Consider the following 17,544-nt stretch of genomic DNA (forward strand, 5'->3'; position numbering starts at 1 on the left):
TGATATTTAATTTGTTTTTTAGTATATGCCAAAAAAGAAATAATTTGGCCTCTTATGGTTGCCTTATAAGCATCCCATAAGGTCTACACTGAGATATCTTCCGTATTATTTATTTGAAAGTAATCATTTATTTTTAACTGAATTTTCTCAATAAAATTAGGTTCTACAAGCAAAGCATTATCAAATCTCCACACAGATCTTCTAACCTCCTGATCACTTATTTTAATTTTAATCCACATCCCACCATGATCAGATAAAATAATTGGATCAATGGAGACTTGTGTTACTTGCTGAACTAATGCATTTGAAATAAATATATAATCTATTCTTGACAATGATTTGTGGACATGGGAGCAGAACGAAAATTCCCAATCATTAAAATGAAATATTCGCCATATATCTTTTAAATCACAATTTTGAACCAGATTATCCAACCCTAATGATTTTATAATTCTACTAGGTTTTTTTGTCCATTAAAGGATCTATAACAGCATTAAAATCCCCTGCCACAACTAAATTAGAAGCAGCCAGTGGTAACAATAATTGTTGTTGAGATTTGAAAAATTCAATCTGATTCGAATTAAGTGCATATACATTGAATAGCGCCATGGTAGTATTTCCCAGATTCATGTCTACATGTATCCACCTTCCTAAGGGATCAGCAGCAATTAATTTGAATGTAGCATTACATCTCTTATTCACCAATATAGCAACACCTGCTTTTTTCTTTACGGCTGGGGCATAAAAGCAATGTTTCACCCAGTCTCCTTGAAGCTTTTGAGACTCTAAAGCTGATAAGTGAGACTCCTGGATGCAACATATATCAATATTCTGTTGTTTTAAGAATAAAAGTACCTTCTTTCTTTTTATTGGATGGTTGAGGCCATTTACATTTAGTGAAAATAATTTAAGTTCCATCTATGTTTTTATTTATAGCACATTTGAACTCCAACAAATACATTAATTTATTATAATTTTCATACACATAAATCATTCCCTTCAATTTACTATATATAACATTCTTCCCCACTCTTAATTCCTTAAATATTATATTTCAACGATACCAAAAATCATTCCCTATGCCCTCCCCTATCCCTCCCCTCCTAATAATGAGATTACTTGAAGACATCTGTTCAGACCGGCCACCCTTTCCCTACCATAAGCATCTTGATTGACTATTCCTCCTTTACTATTAAAAAAAATTGTTCAATCTATATAATTAAAACCCCTTACTATCTTTTAGTTAAATATCTAGCTTTTTATATAAAATCTTCATGAATTCATTTCAGTTAAGAATATGTACTTTGAATTACATTATATTAATAAGATCCATCTAAATACGAAAACTGCATTAGAATTTTCTTTACATCCCCTCTTAAAAGTGGTAAATTGATTTTAAAACTATTAGTGCATTACAATGTATCAACATCAATTATGCTAAAAGTTCTTTATTAAAGTATGTTTACCATCAAAGTATGTTCTTTATTAAGGTATGTTTACCATCAAAGTAATAATTAACAAGCTCATGAAAACCATTGAGTTAATTTAAACTCCATCAGAACTATAGAATTATTTAAATATTAATGATTTAAAATAAAATAAATAAGGATTTTCTTTTTAATATTATGACATCAGAAAATGTAATAATTTTCAAATCTTATTTAAGATATCAATATAATATTTCATTTTATTTTAAGAATTACTATTGTAACATTACACTTTCTATAATAAATCTATTTCTGTTAACCACTATCACTTTCCTAAAAGTAAAATCGAATATACTTAACATGACATCATTTTGGCTTTAATATTTTCATCAATATCATTTTAATTTGCTGCTATATGAATTATGATAGAAAAGGCCTAAAATTTAAAAACTGAAATTAACAAACCTTCAGCAAATGTATTCTTGTCCCTTGGTTTGTCTGTATAAATGCTCACTCTGAGGCACCGAATCTGGCAGCATCTATATTTTCAGGAGTGGCTGGTGCCAACAACGATCCGTCCATATTGTAAATCTAAACACTCCAACATCCTTAAACTTCACTTCCTTGGGCTCAGACATTTCTTCCGATTCTGTCATTAAAGCCATATTTGATTGTGCTGCCATTTGGACATTGTCAGCTTCCTTCGCCGTTGTTTATCCCCTTAAACAAAAAGCGCTGATACTATCCGACGCCAGCTGTTTTTGGCCAGGTTAAGGATGAGCTGCGGGGAGTGGAGGACCCGTAGGGTATCGCTTCAGTTTCTCAGATCTAGGCTCCAGAGCTATGACAAATGGCTGCTCCCTTTAGCATTATAAGACACCGGAAACCGGAAGTGCTGAAGTTATTTGACACCAGGAAGTCTGCTGAACAATTTGCAGTCCAAAAATGTTTCATAATGCCACAGGAGCTACCCAAGCGCATATATTGAGTTTGTTAAGGTTGGACCATTGTATTGTGGAGAAGTGGGACTAGGTTCTATCTGCTGCAGCTGATTCTTTTTCTGTGGGGGTTGGGGTTCCTGCAAAGTTTGTCCTGGCAGTTGTAATTTTGTTTTTAAAGTATTCAGCTATAAGGGTGGCTGAAGGGGGAGGGTTGTCGTCTGGCTAGGTAGGGTTTGGTGTCTGTGAGTTCTTTTAGTAATTGGAATAGTTTTTTTGTGTCTTGGGCTTCTATGCCTATCTGGTTTGTGTAGTATGTCTTTCTTTTTTCTTTTAGTTTTAGTTTGTATTGTTGGTTTAGTTTTTCCATGCTGCTCTTGTGTGTTCTTGGTTACTTTTTCTCCATTTTCTTTCTAGTTGTCTGTTCAGTAACAAATGCACTTGTTTATTTTTCTCTGGAGTTGTACTGCATGCAGAGTCTTGAATCTTAGGGTTTTGTTTTATATATTAGTACTTTTAGTTTGTAGTCCCATATTTGCATAGGGGTTATTTGTGTTCTGGTAGGAATGAATGTTGAGAAGCATACAGTGTGCTTTGTGTAATTTAATTTTGTGGTTAACCATTATGTGTTGTTAATAAGATTATATTGTGTGTTTATATGAAAAATGAATGGAAAAATGGTATTACAATTAGTACTATTATAGGGGCAGGGTCTGGCCCGCAACTTAGCCTGTGTTTTAGATTTCAGCCCCTTAATGTGATTGAGTTTGACGCTTCTGACCTAAATGTAATAGCTTATCTGGATATCATCTGAGCACTGTTGATAACTGGATAATTATTAAGCCTGCCCTTTTGTTAAATGGATAATACACAGCCGTTAAGGGAGATTTTTGGCTCCATATATATATACACATCAATATAGTAGCTGAAAATCCATAGGTAGAGGAGTCATAGTAAACCTAATACTCTGTTTTAATTTCAGTCTCAATGATAATAGTAATGATCAGTAATAACCAATCCTATGTGTCAGTACAATATTCTATATTTAGAAATAAACCCCAGAAGATTCAAAATCAATTCGTCTATTTAAGAGACACTTTTTCTAGAAAAATAGAGTGACCTCAAGAATATAAGATATGCTATGTTGGATCAGACTAATGACAAATCTAGGAATATATGAAAAGCCACTGTGAAATCAAAGCAAGCTCCATCAAGCTCAACATCTTGTTCCCCACAATAGCCAGACAAGTTCATAAGAACTTGACAGATCCCAAAAAGTAGATCCATTTTCCACAGCTCATTTCCAGAGATAAACAATGGCTTTCCCCAAGTCTACTTGGAAAATAATTTTTATGGACTTTTTTTCTGGGAACATATCCAATCCCCTTTTGAATCCTATTATGTTAGTCGCCTTGACCAAATCTTATGGCAACAGATTCTACAGCTTATTATATACTGTATTAAAAAAACTGTATGATTTGTTTTCAGTCTGATGGTCTTTAATATCACTGAATGTCCTCTTGTTTATTTGTATTGTTGCAAAATCTACACAACTATTCCCTATTTAATTATTCTATCTACTTAAAATTTTATAAACGTCTATCATATTCCCTTCTCAGTTGTCTTTTCTCCAAACTGAAAATCCTGTTTGTAAGGGAGCTACTGCATCTCCTTTATCATTTTTTCACCCTTCTCTGAACCTTTTTTAAGTTGTACTGTAATCTTTTTGAGACAGGGAGATTAGAATTGTATACAGTAATCAAGGTACAGACCTACCTTGATCTGTATATGCTATTTGTTTTTTTAGCAGCTGTGGCACATTGTGATGAAAATTTCAACTCCAAGATCTTGTTCTTGGGTAGCCTTGTAAGACCCCAACATTTTGTAGCTGTAATTGGAGCTATTTGTCTCTGTGTGCATCACTATGCACTTGTTCACATTTCATTTCATCTGTCATTTAGAGGTCCTGTCTGCCAAAATCCTTTTGTATTCTGTCTTTGACAGTGCACAGCAAACCCTAATAGGGGGATTCATCTTTGTTACTTACTTCCACAAGTAAGAGATGGCAATTCCCAAGTCTGTCTGGCTAGTAATTGTTGATAAGCCTAACCTCCAAAAATCTGTGCAAACCTTTTCAAAATACAGCTATGCTACTAGAATTGACTATAACCTCCAGGAATTTTTTTATTTTTTCTGTAAATTTAGAATTACTGTTTATTATCAATTTGCTACACTGCCTAATTTGTGAACAAATCTAGGCAGTGTACAATATCCAAAATGAAACAAAAGTGAGAAAAAGAAGCCATTAAAAATAGAAAATCAAGAAAAGATAAAATTAAAATATAAGTAACTGAATAAATAGTGAATAAAAGATAGAATCTTCATGAATCAAAGCAATATGAAATAAATGAGTTTAAAGTTAGATTTAAATGTTTGGTAAGAGGGCTCTGGAGTGTTAAAAGTAAATTATTCCTGTGAAAAGGTGCCAAAAGAATTAGGCACTGTGTTGGGTAGATTCCCAAAGAGCTTGGGACAGAACTGGCAAGACCAATCTATGGTCATTCAAGAACAGAACAATATGAGATGGTAAGTATAGAATGGTGAGAGCCAGCGTGTAAGGCTCTAACACTAAAGTCATTTTAGTATTTTAAACTGAATGCATGTAGTAACAGGGAGCCAATGCAATTGGTGAAGTAATAGAGAAACAAGCATGACAAAGGAATTGCACAGCAGCATTTTGTAGGGATTGTAACCTTTTAAGTTTGAGTTTTGTGATACTGGCATAGAAAGCATTACAATAGTTAAGTTTTGATCTTATAAAAGAATGATGAAGTATGCAGAAGGCATACTGGTAAAGGCAGATGGATCTAAGTCTATGTAAAGACAAGAAACTGGGAAGGGGTAAAACGCGGACCTCACAGATCTGACAGACCTCACGGATCTAAAACCGCATGTCCTTAAAAAATCTGAGGTCCATGTCCGTGCCACTTGTAGTTTCTGTCTCTGATAGACCTGTATGAGATTTTAGCGCTAATGGATCCATCTCAGCATAGGGAGGGAAAAGTATTAGGATCCGTCAGCGCTAAAATCTCATAGAGGTCTGTCAGAGACTGAGGCCCTCGTTTTACCCCTTCTCCATGAAAGGCAGAGCAGAGGGGTACATCGAGCAATTCAGAGGAAGGAAAGCAGCCGAGGCTCTGCCTCATGCCTACGATCCTCAGACTGAACCCCGGCAGCACCCAGCAACGTTTGGAGACTTCTTTTCCATAATGCACGTCCCAAACCTATGTTCCCGCTCTCTTTGTCTTTCCGAAAACTTATACATAAGAAGGCTTCTACTCTGCCGCTCCAGCACTAGTCTCTGGCTCTGACCTCTTTGAGATTTTAGCACTGACGGATCCTAACACTTTTCCCTCCCTATGCTGAGACGGATCCGTCAGCGCTAAAATCTCATAGAGGTCCTTCTAGAGACCTCAACCTCCACCTCAGAAACCTTACTAGCATATCTCGAGGCCTTAACATATAAAATCTTAGATCCTCAAACCACACACGAAAAAGGACACCAACTAGATATTGCAGTCTAAATGTCCCAACAGACCACACAACCAGAGATCCAAACGTCAAACGGAAAATGGAACCGTTCCCTTTGGTCTGATCACTACACTTACTCCTTCGAAATCAATTGGACCAGTAACAAAAACATTCCAAATACTCAACAAACAACTTACAACTCACGCAAACATATAGATCCCACCACATTCTGGATAAAAACAGGCACCATAATCCAATACTACACACCCAAAGACTTCATCTCAAAATGGAACCATTTAAGTACTGCAACCCTGGACGAACTAGCCCCAGAAAAACCCAAAACCACAGAAAATCAGACAAGTGGTTCGACAACGAACTACTCCAACTCAAAAGATAATGCAGACAACTAGAAAGAAAATGGAGAAAAAGCAGCCAAGAATCCACAAAAACAGCATGGTAACAAACCGAAAATACAAACTGAAAGAAAAAAGAAAATCATACTACTCAAAACAAATAGAAGGACCCCAAGACACAAAAAAGCTATTCCAGCTACTAAAAGTTCTCACAAACACCACACCCTACATAGCCACCAGCAACTCCCCCCTCCTTCAGCCACCCTCTTAGCCACATACTTCAAAAACAAGATCGCAAACATCAGAGCCTCATTCAACGGAACCCCCACACACATACAGACATCATTTCCCCCTACAGAAAAAGAACCAGTTGCAGCAGATAGAACCTGGTCCCATTTCTCACCCATACAATGGTCAGACTTCAACATTCTATATAATAAATACAGCCATGCAGCCTGCGACTTAACCATTGCCCCCATACCTACTGAAAACCTCAAGTACATTATTCCGCTCCCTGCTTCTACAATGGATACATTCTTTACTACTAGAGGGTCATTTCCCACAAGAACTCAGCAAAATCATCATAACTCCGATATTAAAAGACCCCAAAAGAGCAACGGACCAACCATCCAACTACAGGCCCATAGCCTCAATCCCACTGTACGTCAAACTGATGGAAGGCCTCGTAGCCAAAACTTTAACCTCATACCTAGATAATCACAACTTACTCCACTACACACAGTCTGGCTTCAGAGCCAACTACAGCACGGAGACCCTACTAGGAACACTAATGGACACTGCCAGACAATACCTCTGTACAGGCAAGAAAATCCTTCTCATACGACTAGATCTCTCTGCAGCCTTCGACCTGGTAGATCACGACATTCTTCTACAAACTCTAGACTCCCTAGGAATCTCAGGCAAGGTACTTGCATGGTTCAAAGGCTTCCTACAATCCAGAACCTACAGGGTTAAAATAATGCAAGAAAAATCAGAACCATGGTCCAACCCCTGCGGAGTTTCCCAAGGATCACCCCTATGATCCACACTATTCAATATATACATAGCCTCCCTCAGCTCCTACCTAGACAATCATGGCATAACTTCATACAGCTATGCAGATGACATCACTATTCTCCTCCCCTTTGACCACCCAGAACCCACCATGACAATCACAATACACAGAACACTCAAAACAGTAGCAACATGGATGACAGAGCACACTTAACCCTGAAAAAACAAACTTCATCCTCCTAGAAAACAACAAAACTTCAACCTTAACAAATCTAGTAATAAACTCGATCTCATACCCCATTTAACCCACACTAAAACTTCTGGGAGTAATAATTGACAGAGGCTGTACCATGCAACCACAAATCAACAAAGTAATAAAAGCATCATTCGTGACCATGAGAAATCTAAGACAAATCCGAAAATTCTTTGCCAGGAAACAAATCCTACTTTTGGTACAATCTCTTATCCTTGGACTAATAGACTACTGCAACATACTATACCTCCCATGCCCAGCGACCATGATAACACAATTACAAACAATACAAAATATAGCCCTAAGACTCTTTCTGGAATTGGAAGCCAGTGTGAGTTGAGGTATGCCTCTGTAATGTGGTCATGTTTCCTCAGTGAGTATACAAGCCTCAGAGCTGTGTTTTGAATTGTTTGTAATTGTTTTGTCATTGTTGCAGGGCAGGGGAGATAGAGGATGTTGCAATAGTCTAGCAGACCTAGGATTAGGGATTGTACAATAAGCTGGAATTGTGTTCTTTCGAAGAATTTTCGGACTTGGCTTAAGTTTCTCATAACTGTGAATGACTTCTGTATTGCTTTATTTATTTGAGGTTGCATAGTGCAGCATCTGTCTATCGTCATTCCTAGTAGTTTAAGGGTGGTTTGAATGGGGTGGTTGATTGAATTTATTTCTATATTGGTTATGGTTGGAACTTTGTTATTTTCGAGGAGGATGGATTTTGTTTTGTCTGGGTTCAGTTTCAGTTTGTGATCTTTCATCCAGGTCGCTACAGTTTCTAGTATTCGGTGTAGTGTGTCTGTAATAGAGGGCTTAGGTTGATCAAAAGGTATGAAAATAGCGATGTCGTCTGCATAGCTATAGGATGTTAGACCTAGTTTGTACAGGTATGCACCGAGTGAGGCAGTATAGAGATTGAAGAGGGTGGGGGATAGTGGGGATCCTTGGGGTACGCCGTAGGGCTCTGATTTTTCTCTATCTGATTTTACTCTGTATGTTCTGGATTTTAGGAAACCTTCAAACCATGAGTATACTTTATCTGAGATACCTATTGTGTCCAGAATTTGTAGTAGGATGCCGTGGTCTACCAGGTCGAATGCTGCGGTCAGGTCCTGTTATATGAACAGCATTTTTTTTCTTGTGCTGAGGTGTTGTCTAGCTATTCTTAAGTTGTCTAGATGTTCTTAAGTAAAACGGAATCCTCATGTCTAAAATATTATTTCTAGCTCCAAAGTATGGGTGACTATGAAAATAACCTTAGAAATGCGAGGGGCCACAGTCCAACCAATAAGTTCTCAGCCCAACCAATAAGAGAATGACGTGGAGCCATGAAACTTACAAGTTATTCCACACTTTTCTAGACACTTTTTTTGTTTCATTTCATATCATTGAAATGAAAAATATGCCATAACTTGTAAGTCTCATGGCTCCGTCTCAGTCTGGGAATCCTTTAATAATCTAAAGCAGTGTTTCTCAACTCGGTCCTGAAGTACCCACTTGCCAGTCCGGTTTTCAAGAAATCCACAATGAATATGCATGAAAGACATTTGCATATAATGGAGGCAGTGTTTGCAAATCAAGTTTATGCAAATTTAATGTGGATATCCTGAAAACCTAACTGGCAAGGGGGTACTCCAGGACTGAGTTGAGAAACAAGTTTCAAGTTGATTAAAAATTTGTTTGATCGCTTTACATAAAAGGCCACATTATCCCACAGACTTCCTCAAACCACTGTGTTCCTATGAAAATACACAGAACACCCATGTAAAAAGAAGTATACATTCTAAATTGGTGGTTATCAACTCACTCCTCAGGATACTGCCCACTCTGGTTTTTACAATAGCCACAGTGAATATTCATGAGATAGAATTATAAGAAATAGAGACAATGCATACAAGTTTATGTTATGCATATTCATTGCATATATCTGAAATCTAGTCTGACTTGATGTGTCCAAAGGACTGTGCTAAGAACTCTTGCTATAAAGCAGGGCTGGATTTAAATGAAAAGAGGCCCTAGGCTATTCCACTTATGAGGCCCTTTCACCTCCCATTTTTAAGTTTGTAAATTACATGAGAGATAATAAAATACATCATTACTGTGATATATATCAATATATTAAATGAAACATATTGTTATTGGTACTAACCTTTATAAAAAATGTGACACGGATAATAAATAAAAAAAAGTCGAGAACACTTATTTGGACATTTATTCTCAGCACCATATATAGTACTTGTAACAATAATTAATCAAACATAACACACATTGCCCCTTCCTATGTCCATAGTGCCCCCAGTGCGTCCTTCCTCACCTCACCCCCCCTCTGATGCCCGCCTGCCTCCCATCCCCCTTCCATTGAACACCCCCCCAGGCCATCCTGCCTGCCTGCCTTCCATTAAACCCCCCACCCCCCCTCCGATGCCAATCTGGGCCACCCTGTCCTGACGGATCCACATTTTGCCTCTCTCCCCGCGGGGCTGGGCTTTGCCCAGCTGTTTCTGGACTGACGTCTTTCCCTCCCCGATCCTCCTCCCAGGGCGAGAAAAAGAAAGGGAGAAGCCGAGTCGGCGCCCCGTTGCGGCCGGAGCCGGTTCCGATCCTGAAGCGTAGAATTTCTCCTTATTTTCGGTTCAGTGTTTTAGTGTTCACTGTTTTTAGAATAGTGTAATTTTAATTTTGCTAACAATTTGAATGTAGGCCCCTCTTGATCTTGAGGCCCTAGGCTGAAGCCTAGTTAGCCTATAGGAAAATCCGGCCCTGCTATAAAGGTATCTTCAATATATCCTGGTGACCACATGGGAGACTTGGAATAATTAAGAAAATGGTAATTTAGATGTAGATTTTAGAAAGGACATATCAACAAAACTTGGAAATGATATGTGGTTATAACTAATTCTCCATCTTGTTTGGCTGCCTATATGGTAGAGACTTAATAACCAGCATTCAAACAGGGGTGATTGGGGCCTGCACAGAGTGTTGGGCACAGCCCTAGCCACCTTGTTGGGAAGACTGGACGGACTGGGCAGGTCTTTATTTGCTGTCCTTTACTGTGTTACATATACAGTATTGGGAAACTTTAGCCAATTTACAGGTATTTGTACAATATTTTCCTGCCTTCCTTATTCCTTCATTACAATCAAAGGGTAAATTAGGCAAACATACAAAAAGTCCAAGTCCACTCAGAAGGGTTCTACTTTGTAATATAACAACATATAATACAGCTCTGGGAATGACTTTTTCCATCTTAAAGAAGGCCTATATTTATGAACACTTTAGTTTTAAAATATAGTTTCGTGTTATTTCTGATTTCACAGAAAAATGCCAATACTCCAGAAGAGCTATATTCTCAAGACTTCAGGCAATTTAGATCTTATTTAGTCAGTGACAGTCAAGGCCATGTTTAAACTATTTCCACTTCATTAAAAGCCTGCTACAGTACCCTTCTTCACTGCTGAAGGTCAAAAATAATTATAGGAGCTATCTGGCATTAAAATTTTCACAGCAGACTATAAACTTATATGTAAAGTCCTTCAAGAAAGGAATGAGAAAATATACAGGTTTCATTGTACAAATAAATTAAATACAACTTTAAAATTAGGTGGCCCTAAACACCATTTTCTATTGAAAAATTTAATATACATTAGAAATGGGCCTTCACAAAACAATTATTTTTCCATACAGCACTGTGACATTTACATGAAGAATAAGAGTGCTACAGAAGGAAATTTCCATAGCTGTTTACCTATAAAAACATATATACTGAAAACTGCACCCATAGAATTTGGGTGGAAGTATTGTGTTGGTCAGAATGCAGATATATTTACATGTGAAAGAAAAGAGACAGGGGAGGGGATATGGAAAGGCTAGGGGAAGATGATTAGAATATGTGCATATTTATGATTCAAACTGAGACAACTTCAGCACTATCTCTTATAAAAATGTTAAAAAGAACAGGCCCAAGAACCAAACCTTTTGTCACACCATGCCATTTAACCTTGTCTCTACCATGCTACCTTATCTCAGTGCTGCCAATGGTGGTGAAAATTATTGAGAGGGTGGTAAGGACAGTTGATAAGAAGGGTGGGTTAGATCCATTTCAATATGGGTTTGGGGGAAAACACAGTATGAAACTGTTATTGGTGTCAATTGTAGATTAATTATGATATGGTATGGATGAAAAGAGATTGTTTTATGACACTGGGTATATCTTTGGCATTTGATTCAGTGAAATTTGACCTATTGATGAGATTGTATGAGTTAGGACTTCGGGGATATATTTATGAGAGATTTGTGTCTTATTTGATGGGAAATCAATGCAAGTGAAGACTGGGGGTGAGGTATCTCCAATGTACTCTGTAGTTATAGGAATACAACAAAGGTTGGAATTATTTATCATTTTGTTTGAAATCTACATGGACCTAGTGAAGAAGATATTCCAGGATTTGGGAGTTTCCCGTCAGCTCTATGCAGATGGTATCCAGTTTTTCTTTCTGGATTGGGGGCAATGGGACAGTATGTTCAGCAGTTATGGTTATATTTTGAAAAGATCAGTAAATGGATGAGAGAGAATCATCTGGTGCTGAATGTGGAGAAAACAGAATTTATGTTGGTAGGTAGACCTATAGATCTGGAGATGCTGAGGGAGGTTATGTTTATATTGTCACCGGTGAAGAAATATATAAAATGTTTGGGTGCTGTATTAGATTCTAGCTTTTGTGTTGAAGAGTAGATAAAGCAGGTGATACTAAGCTTAAGGTATCTATCTGGTGATAAAATATGGTCAAAGATTGAAAAAGTGGGGATGGAGCAGTATACATCAACCGGGAATTTATAGAAATGTACATTTCCTCATCATTGAGACTTTATTCTGTGTATAAATCCCTGGTTGATGTGCACCATTCCATCCCCACTTTTTCAGTCTTTGATTGCTTTTCGTGGGATTTTGTTTCCTTGGGTTTTTTTTTTTTTTCTTTATGAATAATGTATAGTCAACCAGATTAACTAAACAGCTGTCTCCTCTGGCTCTAAGCACTGTGATATCACCACCAGTAATACAATACAATACAACTTCTTATATCCTTCAATTTTCAACAGGGAATCATTGCGGCTTACAACAAGATGAGTTATATTTGTGATATAGTGCTGTTGATAAGTGAGTTTAATATTGCTAGGTTAGTTTAAGGATGGCAGTCTATGGGATGAAGAGGGCTGGGAAGAGTTGAGTCTACTGGGGGAAGAGATAGGTCTTTAATCTTTTCCTGAACAGGCAATGTGTGAGTAATCATCGCAGATAGGCAGGTAGACTGTTCCAGATACGTTGTCCTAGGAACTCGAAGGTGGAGTTAAACATCCTCTTCCAAAGTACTCTTTGCGAGGATGGAAATGATATCTTAAATCGCTGCGTGGTCCTTGAGTTAAGGAAGTTGTGTGAGACTGGAATACTGGCCACTAGTCTACTTGAGTTTCCTATGAAGATGGACTTGTAAATCATACAGGTTAACTTATAGTGAATTCTTTTTTTCACAGGTAGCCAATGTAGTTCGAGTAGCTCTCTTAAAGCAGTAGGATTGGAAGATTAGCCTTGCAGCTGAATTTTGGAGCACTTGCAGGCGCGTTAGTTTTTTCTCTGTGGCACTATAGTAGAGGGAGTTGCAATAGTCTAGGTGGGGTAGTAAGACAGCTTGCGCCACCTTCCTAAAGCTGCTTTGGGACAGGGCCGGTCTGATTGATCTTAGTTGTCTCAATTTGAAGGAAAACTTCTTTGCCAGAGAAGTGATCTGGCCTTTGAATGTTAGAATGGAATCCAGTGTAACTCCTAGTACCTTTGCGGAGTTCGTTATTTCAAGCGTCTTGCCTATAGGTAGCACTAGTTCTTTGCAAGGTAACAGACCATAGTTGCCGAACCAGAGCACCCTGGTCTGATGTTTGTTGATTTTAAGGAAGTTATGGGCCCATGTACTTAGGTGTTCAACAGCAGCTTTTATGAGGTACATAGTGCCTTCCAGAGATTCTTTGGTTGCGCAAAGTATGAAAATGTCATCTGCATAAGAGAAAATATGTGGCTGGAGGAAGAAAAGGCTGTTGCCCACTGCTTTTAGGTAGATGTTGAATAGGGAGGGTGAGATTGGGGAGTCTTGTGGGACCCCATAGGAGGACACCCAGTTTTGGGATCTTTGGTTGCCCTTCCAGACCTCATAGGACCCGTTTTTCAGGAACTGTGATAACCAGCTGAGGACTGTTCCTTGCATACCAAGTTCGTTTAATCTCAGGAGCGGGAGTGAATGATCCACAGTGTCAAAGGCAACTGATATACCAAACTGCATCAAGACTGACTGTGTTCCCTTGTTCAGATAGTGTTTGGCTGTTGAGGTTAGTTCCAGTAGAAGAGATTTGGTGCTGTGTATGACCCTGAAGCCTTGTTGCATGCAGTGGAATCCATCCTATTGGTTAATGAAGTCAGAAAGTTGTGTTTTGATGCAGAATTCTAACAGCTTTGCTGGCCAGGGTATTCATGCTATGGGTCTGAAGCTCTCGACCTTAGCTAAGTTGAGGCCTGGGTTTTTTGGTATAGGTGTCATCGTAATTACCGATACTACATTGGGGTAGATGCCTTTGCTTAAGCATGTATTGATCAGGTCTATCAGTCAGAGGAGGAAGACAGGGGGAACCTGGCACAGTAGTTTTGCTGGACATATGTTTAGGCTGGATGTTTTTTTTAAAGCCTTTTTAACCAGTTTGAGATCTCTTTGGCTGTGACTAGGAAGAAGTTTAACTAGCATCTGTCAGCAGGGACACCTTCCTCAGCAGTGTGGCATGTTTGGTCTTGTCCGACACTTTCTTCTAAGGAAGTAGTGTGCCAACTGCGTTGTGTCTGGTTGATTTGAAGCTGAGCCGCCACAGATGGCCTGCATTGCTGTCAAGGAGTTGAAAATCTTGACGAGGCTTTTAGTGGAGTTTTCTGATTGACTTATGAGATTCTCAAAGTATGCCTTTTGGCCTCAGATGTGGCCTGTTGGTATTGTTTTATTTTTCTTCTGTAATGGATGTGTCATTCCTACTGCTGGTTCTTCTTCAAGGCCCTTCCTAATTGCCTGGCTTTAGTACTTATGGTAAATAGTCCATCCGAGAACCATGGCCTGCTTTTCTGCTTGGAGACCATGCTGTTAAGAGGAGCTATCCTGTCTAAGGTTGTCGTGACTGTGCGGTGCCAGGAGTCGAGGGCCTCATCCATGTTATTACTCACAGGGGAGAGATGGGCCATGGTTTTCTCCCAGAAAGCCTCTGCTGGAATCTTGCCTTACTTCATTACCTGTGTTCTCATTGGCTTTGTGTACAGATGTTTTAGGCAGTTTCAGGTAATAATTTGAAAGATGGTGGTCTGAACATATCAGCGGTTCCCATATGATATGGTCTACTAGAGGGAAGTTTTATCCTCTGGATGAGTAGGAGATAAAGTCAAGGCTGTGGCTATCCCTGTGTTTCGGGATTGGAGCTGGACTATGGATATCCAGTTGTTCGAGCAGTTTTATGAAGGTGCGACTTTGGGTCATTGCATATTTCTAGGTGGAGGTTGAGGTCTCCCAGCATCACCAAGTTAGGGAACAGTGTGCGCAATGAGAGATCAGTTTGAGGAGCTTGTCCTCCACCATGTTCCAGTTGCCAGGTGGCCGGTTTAGTAGCAGCAGGCCTACATCTTTACCTCCCTTGTGGTTCTTCAGGGTGCAGATCATGTACTCCAGGTCTGAGTCCGCCCATTTGTCAAGGATGTTTATAGTTTAAGAATGACTTGTATATTAGTAGGAGGCCTCCACCTCTTTTGTGAGTTCTCCGTGAGTGTATTATCTTGAATCCTGGAGGGCATAGATCTATGAGGGTTGGTGAGTTTTCATCTGGAATCCACATTTCTGTGATGCAGATTATGTTTGTTTGGCTGTCGGCTATAAAATCATTTATGATTAGGGTCTTGTTGCAAACAAGGGAACATTAGGGAAGCCTGACACTATTAAAATTAGAGATGTTCATCCTCCTTTTGCCATTCCATTGTTATTTAAATATATTTTTGGCTAAGAGGCATCAAAAAATGATCAAAATATCTGTCACCTCCTAAAACAGAGGATAAGGATGTTCATTTTTAAACTTACTATTTAAGGAATCTATCTGTTACTTCTGCTTAAAAGAAAAACACAGATATGGCTGTATTCAATATCTGTTCTTCCTATCCTTTTCTAAGACTACTATAGTGTAAATATTTAGTATACAGAACAGACACATGGAATTATTTCATGTGCCATTTGGTAAAAGTTTATTCTAGTTCTTCCTAATACAGGATAGTAAATTAAAATCAATTTTATTTTGGCATGAACAGAAAATATACCATGAGAAAAGCTTACCTTCTTGTAGAGACTTCTCAGGTCTCTATACTGCCACATGCTGTTTAGGACCTGAGATGCTGCCTTCACCACCTTTGGGGAGTGCCTGATTTAAGAGAAAGCAGAAAAAAAGTTGCCATTTCATAAAATATGGAACTTTAGATATCTTTTATTTAGAGGATTTTTATTGAAAAATAAAGTGAAAGACCTTGATGTTTTTCTAAAGGACTACTAAAAAATTAAAATAAAGAAAAGGCCTGTTATCTAGTTAGCTGAAAGTGCCAGTTGACTGGGCAGTACACTTTAGACAAGTGGCCTCCAACCTTTCTCACGTAAAGGGCTGCAGTGTGAAAACGAGTAAGTTCTAAGGGCCACAACAGATTTCAAGCTTACACATAATACTAATTTTGCAAACCACTTTGACCTGCTCATTCAGACTGGGTATTAAACAAAAATTAATCCTAATATTGATTCTGCAACACTTCAATGATATATTTTAAAAACTAATTTTATTTTGGATTGTCAACAGTAGCAAATTCCATAAATGAGACACCTGAGTTACATACTTAAGAGATTGCCAGATGTAGTTGCTCTCTCAAGTGGGCAAGATTGAAATTAATGCATTTACAAGATTTGAAGAGCATTTCAGCTAACTGCTTGAGGGCCACAATGGAGAACTTTGAGGGCCATGTGTTGGAGACTACCAGTTTCAGTGGCGTACCATCAGGGCTTTCAGTGAATCCCTAGCTGTATTTTTGTTATTTAAATTTTTGCTCAACCAATCAAACGAAAAAAAGCATGGGTGTATGGCTGGGAATTCAGTGAAATCCTTGATGGCATTGCTCTGAATTTGATTGGTTGAGTAAGCAGTAGGCAGAAGCCACAATAGCGTCTGCCTACTATTTGTTCAACCAATCAAACTGCATGAAGCAAAAGTAGGATGTACTCAGGGGATAAAGTGGCATGTCCTCAAGAGATTCAGGGAATGCTTGAGAATCCCCAGACTTCAGCCATACATTTTTTTGTTTACTTTTTTCTTGGTGCAGTCTGATTAGGTGTCCACCCTCTACATCCCTTCAGAAGAAAGAAGAGTGGACAAGACTCACAGTGCAGCTGTGTATTATTTTAATGGAAACTGGCACAAAGGGCTGACGCTCAGTTCAACAGTAAATGCTTTACCAGGATAAACGGGAGATGAGACCAGTGTCCAATGTCTGCAATGCTCCTCCCCCCAAACTTCTCCTCCTGGCTGCTACTGCGGTGGCTGGGAGGAACTGCGAGCTTCCCAGCTCTGCATCTCTGGCTGGCTTACTTTTCCGCCTACCTGTAGGTTGCAAAGGGCCGATTGTCAGCCAGCCTGGCCAGTTGCTGGCAGAACATATAAACTGGCAAGGGAAAAGCTGCTTTGTTTCCCTGTCCCAGTATCCCTCGCTCCCTTTTCCCCACCTTCCCCTGCTGGTTCCACACCTCTGCAACTTCCCTTCCCTTCCTTACCCCTGCTGAGGTGCACTTTGCTTTTAATGTTTCACAAGGTCTGCTCTGGGGTCTGCCCTCTCCAGTGTCCCACCCACCATGTATAAACAAAATTGCAGCACAGAGGGTGGGATGTGTCAGAGGGTAGGTCATGGAGAAGTCCTGTGTTCGAAACACCGAAAGCAA

At 38.9% G+C, this 17,544-nt stretch overlaps 1 protein-coding gene across 6 annotated transcripts in view; it reads right to left on the reverse strand.

Annotated features, from left to right (window-relative positions):
* Window positions 1-17,544, reverse strand: part of CTNND2 (catenin delta 2) — a 1,866,736-nt gene that overhangs the window by 208,737 nt on the left and 1,640,455 nt on the right. For all 6 annotated transcript variants that reach the window (XM_033929835.1, XM_033929832.1, XM_033929833.1 and 3 more), the window contains one exon: window positions 15,907-15,991. In XM_033929835.1, coding sequence (XP_033785726.1) covers window positions 15,907-15,991 — 85 coding nt within the window. The remainder of the gene's footprint in view (window positions 1-15,906; window positions 15,992-17,544) is intronic.

Source organism: Geotrypetes seraphini, chromosome 2, assembly GCF_902459505.1.
Source record: "Geotrypetes seraphini chromosome 2, aGeoSer1.1, whole genome shotgun sequence".
Classification (NCBI taxonomy): Eukaryota; Metazoa; Chordata; class Amphibia; order Gymnophiona; family Dermophiidae; genus Geotrypetes; species Geotrypetes seraphini.